This window comes from Balaenoptera musculus, chromosome 9, assembly GCF_009873245.2.
Source record: "Balaenoptera musculus isolate JJ_BM4_2016_0621 chromosome 9, mBalMus1.pri.v3, whole genome shotgun sequence".
NCBI lineage: Eukaryota > Metazoa > Chordata > Mammalia > Artiodactyla > Balaenopteridae > Balaenoptera > Balaenoptera musculus.
This window is the reverse complement of record NC_045793.1, coordinates 1254141-1271801: the sequence shown is the minus strand read 5'-3', so window position 1 is coordinate 1271801 and position 17661 is coordinate 1254141. Positions and strand designations below refer to the sequence as shown.

At 62.9% G+C, this 17661-nt stretch overlaps 1 protein-coding gene across 4 annotated transcripts in view; it reads left to right on the top strand.

Moving 5' to 3' along the window:
• The window catches only part of DNAJB6 (DnaJ heat shock protein family (Hsp40) member B6), a 57445-nt gene extending 46649 nt beyond the window's left edge, over nt 1-10796 (top strand). For all 4 annotated transcript variants that reach the window (XM_036864466.1, XM_036864467.1, XM_036864469.1 and 1 more), the window contains exons 9-10: nt 5176-5391; nt 9560-10796. In XM_036864466.1, coding sequence (XP_036720361.1) covers nt 5176-5391; nt 9560-9642 — 299 coding nt within the window. In that variant the 3' untranslated portion in view covers nt 9643-10796. The remainder of the gene's footprint in view (nt 1-5175; nt 5392-9559) is intronic.
• Nucleotides 10797-17661: the final 6865 nt, after the last annotated feature.

Sequence of the window (17661 nt, the reverse complement as noted above, 5' to 3'; positions counted from 1 at the left end):
TCCTCAACCTGGGATGGAGCTGGGCTGGTGGCGTGTGTCCCTCCCTCCTGCCGTCTGAAATCAGGGCCCCACATGCTTAGCCAGGGCGGCTGGGCCTCAGAGGACGGGCCGCCTCTTCCCTCTCCGCGTCCAGGACCCCCTCACCCGAGGCCCGGCCTCCCTGCCACGCCCTCGAGGCTCGAGATGTCTGCGCTGCTTCAGCAGTTATGTCCCACAGCCGAGGGTGCCTTGCTGGGGGCCGGGGAGGAAGGGGGTCTGAGGGCAGAACGTGGCACAGGCCGGCTGGGTCCTCTGCGCGCCCACACCTGCAGGGGTGGGAGATCCTGGGCTCTGCGCTGCCTTCAGGGAGAGGCCTGGTGGGTCCTTGTCGCGGGTCACGTGGTCCAGCCCCCTGGGCCCCCCGACGCGGGTCGGACGCAGCCCTTGGAGCTGGGGTGGGTCTTGTGGGAGGACCTGGGGCGTGAGGGACGCTGTGAGAACGAGCCCCAGGCGGCACGGCGGGGAAGCCCTGGAACAGACTGGGACGCCCTGGAGCCGTCAGAGCGGGTGCGGGCGAGGCGGCCAGCAGGGCCTCTGTGGAGCCCTCGCCCAGGCGTCAGCTCTTCCTGCGTCTGTCTCGGGAGCTCCCGGTGCTGCTTTTCCCGGGGCCTCTCACGTCCCCTTGAGACGCCTGCCCTCCGGGGGAGGGGCTCCCCCTCCACCCCGCTGCTGGGCAGGGGAGGGCGGGGTACTGGCATCCCGCGGCCCCGTCTGCCCTGAAGGCAGAGCCGCCTCTGCCCTGGACAAACCTGCCCTTGAACAGGCCCGAGGGGCGTCTCCGGGGCCTGGCTTCGGGGTGCACACGACAGTCACTGGGGGCCGTTTACAGACCTCTGCCATCTGCGTCCTGGAGCAGTTAGGTCAGCTCCCGGGGCGAGCCGGGCTGCGGCGCGGGGAGACCCGATAGAGGCCTGTGTCGGTTCTGAGACGTCAGCTGGGCCCGGGGAAAACGGGGGGCTGGCGTCGGGGCAGGACGGCCTCCTTCCCTGCCCTCCGGGGCTGCCGGCTCTCCTTCGCACGCCGTACGTCTGCCGAGCCTCCCGTGCCCCTCGGCTTCTCGTCTCTCGCGCTCAGGAGCCGTGGGACACGGCGAACAGCACGGGTCCGCTCACTCCCCCCCTGTGTGCAGTGAGGCCAGGCCCCTGCAGGGGAGGCACCGTCCTGAACGCTTGAAGTGGCAGGAGTTGACGGTGCTGATGGTCCTTATTCAGACCGGCAGCAGCAGCGGGTCGTCTTCTCAGACAAGGGGGTCCTGTGTCGCCCACAGCTGGTTGCACTTCTGGGTGTGGTGGCCTCCTTTTCTGTCAGTCTGTCAGTGCCTGCTGTTATTCTGCGTGTGGCGCAGTGGGTTCAAAATGAGCGCTTGAATGAACACGTCGAGGGATTCCTTCCAGAAAGTGTCCAGCGGAAATATTCAGATAAGCTTCTCAACATCCACCTTTCGTCTTTTCCCCAAATCCTTTTCCTGGTACTTGAGACATGGAAGAGCTTTATGGGGAACCTTGTGGGGTCTGTGGCTTGATCATCGTGCTCCAGACCCCAGGGCCTCCGGGGCTCATGGTGTTGGAGGGAGGGCCCGGGGGCACAGAGGTGACGGTGTCTACCAGGGCCAGCTCGTGGGACAGTGAGGCGCCAGCTGCGTGTCCGTCGCAGCTTCTGAAGGGCTCGCCTTGGAGCCCAAGCCTGAGAGTCCAGCTTTCAGCTGTGGCCCCTGCGTCCACCCCTGGACAATGCCTGGTCCAGAGACGGTGCAGCCGGGCCCGCAGGGAGGGGGCGTCACAGAAGCAAGGCCGGAAGTGGGAGGGTGCCAGGATTAGCCCGGGAGGAGGGTGCAGGGGGCCAACCAGGTCAGCGCGAGCCCCTCGCCAGAGCCGGCCGTGCCCAGGGCGGGAGGGGACAAGGCAGAAGCATGGCTGCCGGGGGAGGGGGTCCCCAGGACCCAAGAGTGTCCCCACCTTTGCCCACAGCGGGTCCCAGTCTTCGGGGAGGTCACCAGACCCTGAAGGCCTGGAGTGCGTTCTGCGCGGTGTGCTGGGATTTGTTCCGGAACGCCAGGAGTAACGTCTTAGTGACCGTTTCATCCTCTAACCAGACGGCAGACGCAGAGCGTGCCCAGCGGCCCTGAGGGCTGGGGTGGCCGGGGCCTGGGGATGGGCTGGTGTGTGCAGCCGGGGCCCGGGGTGACAGCATGGCTGAGGGGGCACGCCAGGCGGATGCGGGTCCTACGGGAGCCTCCCGGCCTGTGCGCTGGCGCCACTGAAGACTGTCAGGGAGCAGAGCAGGCGACCGTGCCGTGCGCGGGACACAGCTGGCGCTGTCCGTTCACCGGGCCTCCCGCGGCCGGCCTGGCAGGTAAGTGTCGTCTGTGCCCACGGCCGTGCGGTCCTGCAGGTGGGGCTTCCCTGAGCGGAATGGGGCAGGGGGAGCACCGCCTCTTCTGTGCGGCCAACAGACCCAGTGGGTTTGAGCTGACCTGAGGTGAGTAACAGCGGCGGCCGGCCCCCGGGGTGCCCGGACCTCCTGGGACGCCGCCACCCCCCCCCCCCCGCCCACGTCCAGGCCCGTCGCGGTCACGCGGGCACTCAGAGCGGACACGCTGCTGTGTGTGGTCCAGCACCTGGGATGCTCAGGCTACACCTGTGGGCGACGTGCCATCCTTAAGGTCACATCAAAGCTGCCGGCGCGGTTGCGTCTGGAGCCGGGGAGGGGCCAGCTGCTCACCCCAGAGGCCCACCCAGGCCGCCGCCGCCTCCCCAGCTGGAGACGAGCCGAGCCTGTGCCTGGGCTGCTGGGTGCCGAGCTCCCCGAGCGCAGGGGCCGCGAGCCTGCACGACCCTGCGGCCATGCTGGGGCTGCCCACGCTCCCCCGCCTGCCGCGTCCAGTGAGGATTCTGAGGTCACGTCGCTGTGGTGGTGTTTTATTAGCCGCGGCCCCGTGGGGCCCCCTCCCCTGGGAGGGCACCGTGGATTTGGGAGTCATACCTGCGTCTCGACCCCGCAGAGCCCCCGGGGGGTGGAGTGGCCCTGAGTGCTCCCAGCCCTGGCCCTGCCCCGGGACCGTCGCTCGCGCACGTTCCTCTTCCAGACAGGCGTGTTCTGGGAGTGCCCTGCTCTCGCGTGAAGCCTGCGTCGGTGCCAGTCGGTGCCTGACGACCCCCCTCAGCGGGCACAGGGGCGCCCCTGCTCGGGGGACGGGGAGCAGATGTGACGGCTGCGCCCAGGGCCTGCTTCCTCAGCTCGGCGGTCCGTTTGACTCTGAGAAGCCGCCGTGACGGTGGCCATAGGTCTTCAGGGGACTGCTAGGGGTGGCATCTGGTGTGATGGTGGTCAAGGCCACGTCCGCCGACCGCTAGGTGCTCTCTCCGAGCGCTTGGTTAGCTGGCGGCACAAGCGGCTCGCGCATGTCTCTTGGAGGGAGGGGATGTGCTGTTGGGAGAGACCATGAGCCCAGGGCGCCCTGCCCAGCCCGTGCTGGGAATGTCAGAGGCCCTGCAGGGCGTGGAGAGCCTTAAAATGCACGCCCGGGTGCTAGGCCGCCCGAGGTCACCATACTTCTTTGCGGTGTCAGAGGAGGTATCCTCTGCGGAGCGGGGGCGCCGTGAGCGCGGTGCGGCGTGGGTGCGGTGAGCTCGGGAGCGGTGAGCACGGGGGCGGTGAGCGGGGTGCGGTGAGCGGGGGTGCGGGGAGCGGGGTGCGGGGAGCGGGGGGGGTGCGGTGAGCGGGGGGGGGCGGTGAGCGGGGGTGCGGTGAGCGGGGGCGGTGAGCTCGGGGGCGGTGAGCGGGGTGCGGTGAGCACGGGGGCGGTGAGCGGGGGTGCGGTGAGCACGGGGGCGGTGAGCGCGAGCGAGGGTGCGGTGAGCGCGGGGGGGCGGTGAGCGGGGTGCGGTGAGTGGGGGGCGGTGAGCTCGGGGGCGGTGAGCGCGGTGCGGTGAGCGCGGGGGGCGGTGAGCTCGGGGGCGGTGAGCGCGGCGCGGGGGCGGTGAGCGGGGTGCGGTGAGCGCGGGGGCGGTGAGCGGGGGGGGGGCGGTGAGCGCGGGGGTGGTGAGCGGGGGGCGGTGAGCGCGTGTTGGGGCCAGTACTTGAGCTCAGGCGTCTGGAGGAAATGGAGGGGAGGCCCCACGCCTGTTTCCAGCACTGAACCTGGCGCTCCGGGACGTGTAAGTGGTGCGGAAAGGATTGTAATCGCGCACCCGCCTGAGAGCAGGTCTTCGTTACAGGGAGCATCTCTGCAGGCCTGTCGTCCTCCGCGTTGGCGGGGTGGGTGGGGCCGGCAGCGGTGGAGGGAGGGTCTGCCTGGGGAAGAGCTCGAGTGGGCGAGCGTGTCGGGTCACACTGGCTGTCGCCTGCTTGGGGCTCAGCGGTGTGCGCCCTGGACGTCGCGGTTGGGGTGCCGGGCCCACCCACCGTCCAGGGAGCAGGGTTGTTGAGGCACAGGAAGGCTACCGCCTGGTGTCACTGCTCCCGTCGGACCGGTTGTGTCCTGCGTTGTTACTGGGTTTCTGACAGCCTTTCCCTTAGGCCCCGCCGACCCCCCGCGTGACTGCTGATCAAAAACCCCCCAGAGAATGAAATTTGAAGTTATTCGGTGACTATCATCATTCGTTTCTTAATTTTATTGCTAGTATCCACCTAATGTGCAAAACTTATGTTTTTGAAAACACCAAGAGAAACACAACCTGGAGAGCAAGGAGAAATGTTCTTGGCTGTGCGTCCGGTGACAGGTGACCGTGCGTGCGGGTCCCCGGCCCAGAGCTCGGAGCCGCCCTCTGGCACGAGCGGGCGGGAAGCCGGGTGGCCGCCGCCTCCATCACCGCAGGTCTGTGCAGGTCCTGGCATTGCAGCTGCCTGAGAGAGAGACCGATGGCTGGCCCGGAGCCCACTCCTCCGGGGTGACGCCCTTGTGCCGATTCTGAGGGTGAATTTGTCACGGCGCCCCGCCCTCACTCTTGAAGGTCGGCTGTGCTTTCAGGATGCGCTGCCGCTCTCCTGGGGGCTACTTTGGTTTCCTCTGTTCTCTCTCGGAAGATTCGGTTGCGGCCCTGCTCGAGCCGGCCGGGCGCGAGACGAGGGCCTCCTCCTCCCGCTCCAGGACCTCGCGCCGCCCGGCTCATGCCCGTCTCCGTCCTGTGCTTTCAGGTGTGGCCGACGAGGACGCCTTCGCGGAGGAGTGCCGGCGACGAGGCCAGCACGCGCTGCCCGCCCAGCCCGCCAGCACCAGTGCCCGCCCTCTGAAGCCCCACCGGCCAGCCTCTGTGCCCAAACACGCGCCCCACCCCCCGGGTGAGGACGAGGACGAGCCAGGCCGGCACCGGGCCGGCAGCAGCTGGGAGCCCCCGGCCGCGTTCCCCGCAGGTGTGCACGGGGGGTCCGCCGCAGAGCCTCCCCGCGGGGCTGCCTCCCGGCCTTCCCGGGGCCCCCGAGGACCGAGATGGCCCCTGTGTTGCTGCGTCCTGGCCTGACGGACGGGCGGGTGGGTGGGGGGAGGCCGCGTGGAGCCCACACTAAAGCGGGGTGCCGGTCTCCCACCACGGCATGCCATGTGTTGTTTTGGGCAGCAGCTGAGCCCCTTTGTGTGACTTCCAACTTCATGCTGGGGGTCTGGTCCCGCAGAGCGGGCGCCCGCCCAGCCTCTCCTGGGGGCCCTGCGGCTTCAGCCATGCCTCCCTGCCTTGCTGTTGAGTTACAGGCAGAACCCGACACCCGCCCCCAGGGGTCCTGTGGTCAGGTGGAAGGGTGCTGACCCACCCTTACCCCAGGGGAAGTGTCCCACCTCTGGATGCACTGAGGCTTCGTGACCCCCTTTCTCCAGACCCCGCTCTGCCCTCTTCCAGCTTCTTGACCTGTAATTTCTTAGGGAACCCAGATGGGTCTTTGAAGTGTGTTCCCTGTAGAAAGTTCTGGATTACTTCTGACGGCATGGCTGTGCATGCGGGCTGACCCTGGCTGAGTCTAAAGGCCGATGTAAATCTAGTGTGAATTACTCATCGGTTTGAAGCGTTTGTGCCCGTCTTGGTTCTCAGCACTGGAAGTCGCCAGGTTGACCACAGCAGGTTATGTGAAGGAAGAGATGGATCCTTGGTCCCTTGTTTCAGGGTGACGTCTCAGTGTACGTCGTGAGGTCACTTCTGTGAACCTAGGGCAAGAAAGCATCGTCTGCGCAGGGAACTGAAAGGATGAGGTCCATCCCTTTCTTCTCCCAGAACTTTCTATTGGGAGCTCTGTCCCTTCAGTCCCCTTCTGGCCCTTTTCATGTGGAGCAGGGTGTGTGCTTGGGTCTTGAGGAGGACGGGGGATTTGTCCCATCCACTCACCGGAAGGCGGGTGTCCTGGGCTCTGAGCCAGGGTGCAGAGCCCCGCGGGACTGCGCGGACCTGGCCACCGGCTGCCAGGGAGCAGTGCCACCCAAGGCACATGGGCCATCTGGGAGCATTAGCCTCTTCCTGGGTAATTGAAAGAAAAATAGAGGTGATTGAAAGTGGAAGGGCTGTGCGAATTCAGAAGAAACTTGTTCTGCCTTGAATGGGCGTGTGGATGTTTTCCCCAGATTTATCGTCACCTCCTGGTCCTGACCGCTCGTTGGCTGGACTTGGCGAGGGGCAGGGCTGTAGATTCAGTTTCCCTGAACAAATACCATTTGAATAGGGACCTTACGAGCTGTCCCTTTGGTTGGAAGGTGACCATAAACCTGGGTGTCTAAACTGGGTGGGCATATCCCAGTTCCCAAGAGTGAGGCGTGCGGGCTCAGGCCTGCCTGGAGGAGCCTTGTTTAGGCATCTAGCTGGCTTCCTGAACAGGAAGTGGGCCTGGGGTCACAGCGAGGCCCGTGGTGCTTCTGAGCAACAGAGACCAGGGCTGTGGACGGAAGGAGAGTAGCCACTGCTGGGGAATCATCAGAAAGTAATTCTTCTTTGTGAAATCTTGTGCTTTGTCAGTGTTAACCATCAGGGCCCTCCCAGGTGTTGTTTCCAGGTGGGGAAACTGTTGATTTATGAACTCAGCACATGCTTACACACGAGGGCGAGCAATGGCCTTGTGCTTCTGCCGAATGCTTCTTCCTGCCCGTGCTCCACAGCGATGTCGGGCGGCCAGGGCTCGGCCTGGCAGGCGCTGGGCGCTGCGAAGCACACTTTTTTTTTTGTGGTTTGTTTCCTTCTTTCAAATCAAGCTACGAGGCCTTCAAAAGAGTGTCAGAATGAATCACCAAAGAATTAAAGATATGCTTTTTACATGACTATAGTGAGCTCGTTTGACTTCTTATCGAGAGATGACGGAGCTGCTCCGGAGGAAGACTCCAAAACTGGGAGAGCGGAAAAGGCCGCTGGGGTAACAGGGCAAAGCTAGGTGCCCAGTGGGTCAGGGCCTCCAGGGAGCAGAGTGATGGGCACCCGCTGCCCCCGTCCTGCCCCGCCACGCCTGCCCCTCCAGCGGGCACGCTCCGCGTGGTCTGGAGGCTCCCGCGGTGACTTCCTGCCAGGCTTTCACATCGCGGGCAGCTTTCTTAGAAGCATGTGATGAAGGGCTTGGTTCCCTACAAAGTGTCTGGTGTCCCTACTTGGTGCTTCAGCCATTTGAGCAATCGGCGGGCTAGGTGCCCCCGGGGCTGGCGGGGTGGGCAGTGGCCTGGCGGGTTCTGATGATTTTAGGCTAAAAACGAGCCCTCGCTTGCGATGCGCTCAGGCCTCAGAACATGGGCTTGATTGCTCCTGGGAGGATCTCCCGTGTTGACGGTGCGGCCCGTGTGGTTCGGGGTCAGGGTGCGGCTGGGGGAGCCTTGGCCCGTCTGCGGGGGGAGTTCTGTGTTCAGCCCGACGGTGCCTTCTTGCCGGCATTCACTGTGTTGTTAACCTGCTGTGAGACGGGGTGACCGCCTCGGCTTTATTTCAGAGGACGCATCGCACGCCTCTCGGAGCCCGTAAATTAGACGGCGAGATGTGGATAAAGGATTAGTGTTTTTCATTTTTGGATTCCACACACGCTGGAGGTCTATCGAGAATGTGTAACTGTTAAAAAGGAAAATTAAAATTATTCAATGTGAAGAAGAAATTCACGAATGAAAGGATAACGTTGATCCTTTAACTTCCCAGCTCTGCCCGGTGTGTGCCCGGGGGCGCCTCTGGCTTAGGGGATTCATGAGTGGAGACGGGGCCGGGGCCTGAGTATGAGGCAGGAGAGGGTCCCGGCACCCCCGTGGCCCCCTCGGTCGGTCGTCGTGGTCGAGTGTGAAAGGGAGAGCTGAGAGGAGTGACTTGTGGCCAGAGCAGCGTGGTCACAGGGGCGGGGCTGCTGTGCGCTGGCGGTGGGTTCGCAGGTGTTTCTCTTGCTTCCTTTTGGCTTATTGTGTAGGTAGCCGGGTCAGGCAGGAGGACGCTGGGCGTGAGGACCTCCGGGGCCCCCGTGTCAGGGCCACTTCTGTACAGCACCTGACCCGGACGGCTGTGCTGATGGGAGAGCAGGCAGGACACAGGCCGCAGAGCCCTGGGGGCCGCGCCAGCCTCCACCCTCTGCGAGCGGATTCCAGGGGCGTTTGAGTCGGTGGTGAGGCTGGGAGGCCCCGGCAGCCTCGTCCTGTTGGAGGCACGTGTGTGTCCTCAGCTTCCCCCCTGCCCCGCAGCGGGCATCGTGATCAGGTCCCGGTTGGCTGTCGGCGCCCATCTAACTGACCCCCGGGCCCGGCCCACCCAGGGGTGGTTCTGTGTGGACACGTGCGTGTCGTGAACAGACTGGGTCTCTGGGTTCCGTCTGGAGAGGAGATTGTGTTCTAAAATGACACCTGCCTCCTAATTTAAAATCTCGAGGATGCTTTTCTGTGCCCTTTCAGCAGGCTTCGGGGCCCACGCGCAGTAGGTCACAGGCCTGCAGTGACCCTGGCCTGGCTCTAGGCTGACCGTTCAAAACGATCTTCTGTTACCAAATTCAGCGTCCCGCTCCTCCACCCACGTCTGTGTGCACTAACGCAACACAAGGTCCTGAGCTGTTTTCGCAGAAATAACCCAGAGCTCTTCTGACTCTTCGGACAAAATCTCAGGAGGGTGAGCGGGTCACACCCGCCTCTTTCTCCCCCGGCTTCGGGCAAGCACACGGCACAGGGGAAAAGGTTGGAGTGGGGTATTGGTTGAGCCCCGGACGCTGTAACAGCTGGGCTTCTCCCTGCAGAGGGGCCCCCGGGGAGGCCCATCCCCCGAGGCGGAGCCTGCCCTGCCTTGTCTCCAGGTGACCTGGGGCTGGGTCGTGGGGACAGATGATGGGCAGGCCCGCGGGGCTGGCTTGGTGGGCGGAGGGCGAGCCCGCAGCCTCCGCGGGGCTGGGATGCTGGTCGGATCATGTTAGAGGTTCCCATCGCCAAGTTTTAAGTCTGTCCATGTTTTTGTTGAGCCTTAGTTGTGGAGCAGATAGGAGTGAGGACACATAACTGTATCGCGAGGTTTGTTTGTTTTAACCGGGGGGATATCTAGAGACACGTCTGCCTCTTGGTGGGGCCGCAGCTGCTCCTCTGCAGTGTTTCACACGCCTGTTTCCTTAGGATTCAAAGAAGGTGGCAAGAGGAAGAAGCAGAAGCAGAGAGAGGAGTCGAAGAAGAAGAAGTCGACGAAGGGCCGCCCATAGACGGGCCGCAGTGGAGCGGCGGGCGGCCAGCCGAGGGGCTGCACACACGTGCCGGGTGCCACACCTGCTTCTCCGCTGCCCCGAGGCCACACCTGCTCGGCGCTGGGGACACTGGGGGCACACCGGTCAGGGCCCGGGGGGCGGGAGCACGGAGCCGCGGGCCCGTCCCTGCTTCTCCGGCTCTGCGCCCGCTCATCCCCCCGGCGGCTGAGGCCACCCTGCTTCCCTGGCGCACACCTGCGGAGATGCTTGCAGCTTTGGCCGTGTGGCGCTCCCGACGGCGCGTGCATGCTCGCGACACGACCTTCGCTCCTCCGCTGAGTGTGTGAATCTAGACTCAAGTTAAGCACAGGGCGACGTAAAGGTGACTCCTGGCCCCGGGTGACCTTCTCTTCAGTTTCGGGGAGCCAGACCTTCACGGTGACCTGGCCGCTCGAGGTGTGGAGCCCCTTCACGTTTATGGTTTTAATTCTAATCTTCTCGAATAGCCCGTCTTTCCTTGGATCTGTAGTTGTTTTGGCAGGGACACAGGAGTCTACAAAATTCTGTTCAGTAGTAGCACCTCTGGCTCTTAGGTTAGGCTCAGGCTGGGGGGAAGCAGACGAGCCCCTCCCACGTGCAGCTCGTGAGGTACTGAGCACAGGCGCTGAGCCGGCCGCGGGCTCCAGCACCGGCTCCTTCAGAAGAATCGCTTCCCGTGGGCCGGGGTCTCCCAGCTTCCGGCAGCGACTCCTCCGCAGGACCGAGGCCCCTAACCCCCTCCCCGCCCGCTGTCAGGGCCCCTCCTCTCACCCCTGCACCCGCCTGAATCCCCTTGCCCTTTGCCCCCGGGCACCGAGGGCATCGTGAAAAGCTTGGATGGCATTTTCAAACGCCAGCAGCTTTCACCCAGCGGCGTTGGGAGTCCGGGCACTGGGGGCACAGCTTTCATGGCCGAGCCGCGGGCTTGGGCGCCGGGAGCAAGTGTGACGTGTGTGGTTCTCAGGTGACTGTGCAGTTTGCTCCGTGTACCTGGTTGTAGTGGAAGGTGGTGTGGACTCTTGGGTGAAGAGTGGACTGGTGTTTGATGCTTAGTGTGGACAATGTAACCATGAAAGCGTAACGGATTTTAAGTGCTACCCACGTAAATAAACTGTAAGCGTTATTGACTAACACTCACTTGCCATCGTTTATAAACATCAGGTATTAGTAATTAAAAAGAAAAGCAGTTCTTCTCTGTCATTTCAGTTATGAGAGATCAAGTGGTATTTTGAGGGCAAGAGTCTAGATTCTGAGATGCATCACTGTAGAGTGGGAATGTTGTTTTAAAGACGACGTCGCCCCTGAATGTACGACGTGTGAAACCAGCGGCCTTGCTGACACCACGGGAAGCACGGAGATGAGCCGGGCATGCCCAGACTCTGTCTTGGCCGAGGACAGCGGCCACGTCCCAGGGCCGTGAAAGGAGGGTCACTCGGAGGAGCTGGAGCCTCTCCGAAGGGCGACCACCACGCACGACGCCCTGACTTGGTTCTTCTCAGCCCTCACAGCCCAGAGCCTCCCCGCTGTGGGGACCCAGGGGGAGGGCCGGCCCGACGCGAGGAAGGTTTCAGGTCCTCAAGGCCGGTCACCCAGGATAGGACACAGTGTCCGTGCCATGGGGCAGAGCCCCGGCGGTCATCAAGCTGCTGGGGACCCCACGTCCGTCTTCACACAGCCCTGCCCTGCAGGCTGCTCCTGAGTGAAGAGGGGAGGCCCCTGGAGGGCAGGCCCACAGGTGGGTCCCGCTTCGGAGGGGAGGGGAGAGGGGGCAGAACCAAACCAGCCCAGGGGTGGGCACAGAGCTTGTGGGGCTGGAGCCACCTCTTCCCCTGTGTTAGGAGGGTTAAGGGCTGCAAAGCTCACGTAAGAAACATTCAATTTGAAATGCATACACTTTCGTAGGACATGCCGTGTCCCGTCCCCAATCTGATGGGGCAGCATTGAACCGGGAAAATGCTATGGAAACATCCACAGGGAAACTCTTCCAAACTCTCGTTTGGAGCCTTCAAAAAGTGGGCCATATAACATTAATAATCACGCCTGATTTTTTTTTTCTTTCACTTTTGCCAAAATGAGGTTTTATTTTGAAGGTCGTTTGGCAGTAGGGAGACCTAGGATTCACCGGGCTCGGGATCCAGGGCACGTCTGTGCTCACGCAGTGGTCCTGGTCACCCCTGGTTGCTTCCGCAGAGCTTTGCACCAAGTAGGAGCAGAAACTGCCCCCTCCCCCGGCGCCGGCCCCTCCCTCCTTCCGCACCACCTGAGTCTGCCGCCCGGAGGCCACCCTTTCGGGTCGTTTGGTCCGCAGTTGCCCACCTGGAGGACCCCTCCGGGCGCGTCCAGTCTGCGGCGCCCCCTGGTCCTCAAGGTGTCGTCCTGGGAACCTGAGGATGGCCTGGGGCCAGAGTGGACGAGGACCGCTGGGGCTGTGGCTCTGCCCCTGCCCTGCCGCCCCCTCCGTCCGGCGCCGAGCAGCCGGGCAGCTCTGACCACCACCCCGGAGATGACGAGTGCGGCGGGGCCCCCTGCGCGTGGGAGGCAGTGTGCCCCCCTCCTCGCGGACGGAAGAGCAGCCGGCACCGCTGAGCTGACGGAGGCCCGGCCGCGGGACGTGGGTGCCTGGGGTCGGGAGGGGCCGGGCAGGGCAGCCCCGTGGGCGGCCCTGGCTCCAGGTGGGCCGGAGGGAAGGGCGGCTGCGGAGCTGCGTCTGCCCAGGAGGGCGGGTGGCGGCCCACTTGGTCCTGCTGGTGGATGGGCCCTTCCCCCGCCTGGTGCGCAGAGACGAGACCGGGTTCTGGAGGGTTCAGTGTTTTCTTGTCATCGCGCTGCTCTCTGGGGGGCCCCTCCCTTTCCCCGCGGCTGCTCCCTCGGCCCAAGGACGGTCCACCCGGCCCTCGGCGCTCTGCCACCTCACGGAAGAGCCCGGCTCGCTTGGGGGCAGGTTTCCCCGGGGCCCGCCTCCCGCTGGGCCTCCGCAGAGCCCGCTGTGCTTGCCCGGCCTGGGACCTGGGGACAGACCCCCGGGATTGCGGGCCGTCCAGGGGAGGCGGCCGGTGTCCTCAGCCAGGTGACTGCCGTGAGCTTCGGGGACGCCGCAGGCGTGTCACCCCAGGTTGAGAGCAGGGGCCCGGGTCCCACGCAGAGGTCTGGGCTGCCGGCCCCCGCCCCGCAGGGCCTGCCCAGAGGCCTTTGGCCACACGGAGAGGGGCTGTCCCTTGGGACTCTTCCCCCCACCCCCGGGAGCCGCTCCCGCTTGGGTTGAAGCCTGGAAGGTCCAGAAGATGCATGGGACCCACTGGCCTCCTCCCCTCGCCAGGCCCCCGGCCTTGGCCAACAACTGGAGACCACGACAGCCCTGCCTTTACCGCGGAGACGGGGGTGGGGGGGCCTGGCCCGGGGACCCTCCCCAGCCACCAACGTCCAGCCCAGTGCTTTGCAGGGAGGCTGCTAAGTCCGCGTGTTTTGAAAAAGTGAACGAAAAAAGAGGCTGAAGGGGGGGCGCCCGGGCCCCCGGTGAACAAGAGAAGAGGCTGAGGAGGGGCGCCCGGGCCCCCGGCCTTCGGAGGAGCGAGCTCACTGGGAGGCGGGCGTGGCCCCGTTACCACCCGTCCACAGCTCTGCCGTGAGCTGCTTACGATGCCGTGTTTTCTAGCCCTGGTGAAACACGGAGAGCGCACCATGGACCGTCTGAGCCAGTTTTCACTGTGCAGCCCAGGGGCACTGAGCACAGTCCCACTGTTCGGCCAGCATCGCCACCAGCACTTCCAGCACTTGACCTCATCTTCCCAAACTGTGTCCCCGTGAAACATGACGCCCGCCCCTGCCGCCCCCCCGGGTCCTTCCTTCTGTCTCTGATTCGGTGACTCCAGGACCTCGTGTGAGTGGGGCCACACAGGGTTTGTCCTGTGACTGGCTTGACTCACCCAGCATCCACGTTGCCGTGGGCATCAGATTTCTCGGCTGAATCACATCCCGTGGTGGGTGACCACGGTCCCCGGAGGGGCGGACACTTGGGTCGCTGCCGCTGTGCCGCATCCAGCCTGCGTCCTGATGTGTAAGCAGCAGAGGGTCCGATCTTTTGGGGAACGTCCCGTCCTCTGGCGAGGCGTGTGCTGTGTCAGCTCCCGCCCCGCACGGTGCCTGGCAGGGCTGTTCTGTTGTCTGGGGGACAGGGGGCAGCCGGAGTGGACGGGCCCATGGAGCGTCTCGGGCACCAAGCAAGCCCGAGGCTTGGCAGGAGCCTGAGACACAGGGCTCTTGACTGGGCCCAGCCGGCACAGCCTCCCCTGCCCAGTGCCTGCTGCCTGCGCGCGGCTCCTCAGGCCGCCTTCTCCCCGTTTCGGGCGGCCCTCATGGCAGGCCCCTGACTTCCCCCTGCCCACCTGGAGCTGCTGAGCAAGGCCGGGCAGGGAGGGCGTCCCGGTCCCGCAGCCAGGTGGCTTTGGGTGGACGTGTGGCACCAGGCCCCTTCCTGGGCCCACCTCCCTGCCCCCTGCAGCTCGCACGGGCCCCGTTGCCACTGACCACCCTCGGAGGCCCCCTGGGTTTTCCGTTCACTCGTGCCCGTGCCTGGGCCACCTGGGCACCTCCCCACACCTGCTGCATCCACCTGGCTCTCAGCTGAGTCTGCCTGGGGTGGGGGTGATGGGTGTGGACACCAAAGGCGCCCCAGTGTTGGGTGCAAGACAGGCCCTGGGGCGGGTGTTAAGGTCTCACCAGGCATGGTTACCGCCCAGGGCCGAGGCCCCCAGCCCAACTAGAGACCCGCTCTTGGTAGAGGCCGCATGAGGGCAGAGGGGTAGTCCAGCTCGGCACCTGGACCAGGCCGCTGCCTCGGACCCCACTGCCGGGCAGGCGCCCAGCTTCTCAGATTGAGCCCAACGCCGTGAATATTTGTTAGAAAATGGCTCAGTGTTTGTTTCACCCGAATTCCCGACTTCTTCCCCAGGAAGACGTGGAGTCATCGACAAGCGGGTCCAGCAACTCTGACCGGAGCCCCGGGGCGGGGGCAGGTTGGCAGGTGAGGCCGCGTTCCCAGCAGCCGGTGTGGATGGATGGCGGGCGCCGGGCGCTGGGCTGGGTCTGGAGGAGACCCCGGTGCCGCGTGCCTCCCCGCCTGGCGCGGCCCCGCCGCTGCGGCTCCCCGACGCCCGGCAGCGGATGCTGCTCATCAGGGCCGGTCGGCATCCGCCGCGTCAGCGGATTCCTTGCCTCTGTCTCTGGGGTTTTCACAGGTTTCGCTTGATCAACAGCATTCATTCTTAGTGGACAAACAGAGTTCAGTTTTGTGGCTTAGACATTATTGGTTCTCTGGCCAAGTAGCCGTTTAAACAGTGACTGGGTGGCCCTGGGTGACCAGGACGATGGATCTGCCTGTTCCTGAGAAAGCTGACGTCGTGCGTGGGTGTCGGCCAGGCGTCTGGGTCTGGAGTGGAGGCAGGCCTGGCAGAAACCCTGGCAGGAGAGGGCGGGGCTGCGGGAAGCAGTGAGTCCCTCAGTCCACCGGCCAGGCCTCCGAAACACTGCCCGTCCCTGGGGCGGCACTCACCAGGCCCCTGCCTCTTTCCTTGTTCTCCCTTGAGCCCAGGTCGGGGTCCGCCCGCCCAGAGGGGGAGCGTGTGGCTTCCCAGGGCTGGCGCTGCGATGCCCCCGGGATGTGTCACCCAGGTGCTCTGGACTCCTGGCCGTCAGGTGCCTGGCTGTGTCCTTGTCCTTTTACAAAGGAGACCGCAGGCTCCAGGATGTCCAATATGGTCCCTGATGTCCACAGAGAGAGGAGAGCTGGGCTCTGAGCTATGTCTGTTCGACGTGAGGTTTATGCCCTGACCCACCTGGTCGTGCTCAGCCAAGACCAGAGGTGTTTCGTGCAAAGCTGGGCCAGCTCGCCTGTCTTCAGGGTGGCTGGGGAGACAGCCTCCCCAAAGCATCGTCACCTCTGTACGATTCCCTTCCGGGCGGGAGTGGTTCTGGGGGTCTTGAGCCACCTGCCCTGCCTGTGATGTCGCCCACCAGGCCTCCCCACTGGGTGACGCCCGGATAGGCGGCCTGGGCTTTATCAACCCAACTCGGGTGCTTTGAGGGTGAAAAGGGCTCAGGACTAACTTCACCAGCGTGTCGGGGGTGTGTGCCGGGCTCCGGGCACCTCACGTACCAGTTGCCAGGGAGCTGAGCATCCTGAGTTCTATTCGGCTTTTACTTTTCTAACTTGGTAGTAGGGAGGTTTTCCTACAGAAAAGTAGCTAGATTTGACAGTCATGTGTGGGTGTGTGATTTGCAGACCATTTTAAAGTAAATCAAACACTTCGTTCTTAAATACTTCATATGCATCTCTAAAAATATCATTCTTTACACAACCTCAATACCATTATCACACCTCAGAAAATTAACAGTAATTCCCCAATGCCACCAAACTCCCAGTCATTTTCAAAATGATTTTTATAATGTTTTAAAACCATGCTTCACTCAAGACCACATCCTCCTTTGTGGTTATGTTGCCTAACTCTGCATTCTTACCTTTTATGATGAGAAGTCTTCATCACATGCAGTGTATATATGAATGGACAGAGTACGTGGCACCTGTCGGTCTGTCTGGTCCAGATCCTCCCTTCAAAGCCTGGACATCCTCTCCTTTTGCCTCTGAGTATCCACCACGGTCTCCTTCTGTGTTCTCAGCTGGAATTCTATGAAGGCGGATTTTCCCGAGCCCAATCTGGGACCCTGAAGTGCAGTTTGTACAGAAAAGGCCTGATAAGTGTGGTGTCTTTTCCCTATTTTTCAGACCTCAGAATAATGCTTGTTTTCTGACTTCCTCCTCGGACACCCAAGGTGACCAGTTACTTTCTCTTTTTAGTCTCAGATATCTTTCCTGTGTTTGGTCCATTGAAGCCGTTCTCAGGAACGGGCAGATTCATCGTCCTGGTCACCCAGGGCCACCCAGTCACTGTTTAAACGGCTACTTGGCCAGAAAACCCAGGGCGCTCTGGGTGATTGTGAGGGATACGTGCATTTAACCAAGGGTCATCCCAGGACTCAGAGTAACTCTGGGGCGCTGGGCTAGGCCTGATGTGTGTGTGTGAGTGACAGAGACAGAGACTGAGGCAGAGATGCCGCAGGAAGCTCTGGCCTGTGGACTGCCTTCCTCAGGAGGGCACCGTTGCCCCCCGCAGAGACTGCAGAGGGCTGGGGTGCTGTGCTGTGAGAGGGAGGTCCATTTGTTATCAGGGCCCTGAGATGTTAAAATCCTTTGGGAAAAGCTCACAGGGCTGAATGCATGGGGTGAGAAGACAACATGGCCTCTCCCGTGACCCAGAGTAGCCCAGGTGGGAGGAATTGCAGGCTTAACTTCCAGTGACCAGCAGAGGCCGGCCCCAAGGCTGCCCTTCTTCCTTCCTGGGCCGGCTTCTGCCGCCAGCTCCTTCCAGATTCCCACGGCCGTTGGTCGTGGAGGAGAGGCCACCAATGGTGATTGGTCCACCCACCCACCCCCATCATCCATCCATCTATCATTCATCCATCATCCATCCGTCCATCCATCATCCATCCATCCATCCATCCATCATCCATCCATCCGTCTATTTTCCTTCCATTATTCATCCATCATCCATCCATCATCCATCCGTCCATCCATCATCCATCTTACATCCATCCATCATCCATCCGTCCATCCATCATCCATCCATCCATCATCCATCTTACATCCATCCATCATCCATCCATCTGCCCACCATCCATCATCCATCCATCCGCCCATCTTCCTTCCATTATTCATCCATCATCCATCCATCCATCATCCATCCATCCATCCGCCCACCATCCATCCATCCATCCATCTTCCTTCCATCATCCATCCATCATCCATCCATCCGTCCATCTTCCTTCCATTATTCATCCATCATCCATCCATCATCCATCCATCCATCATCCATCTTACATCCATCCATCATCCATCCATCCGTCCATCTTCCTTCCATTATTCATCCATCATCCATCCATCCGTCC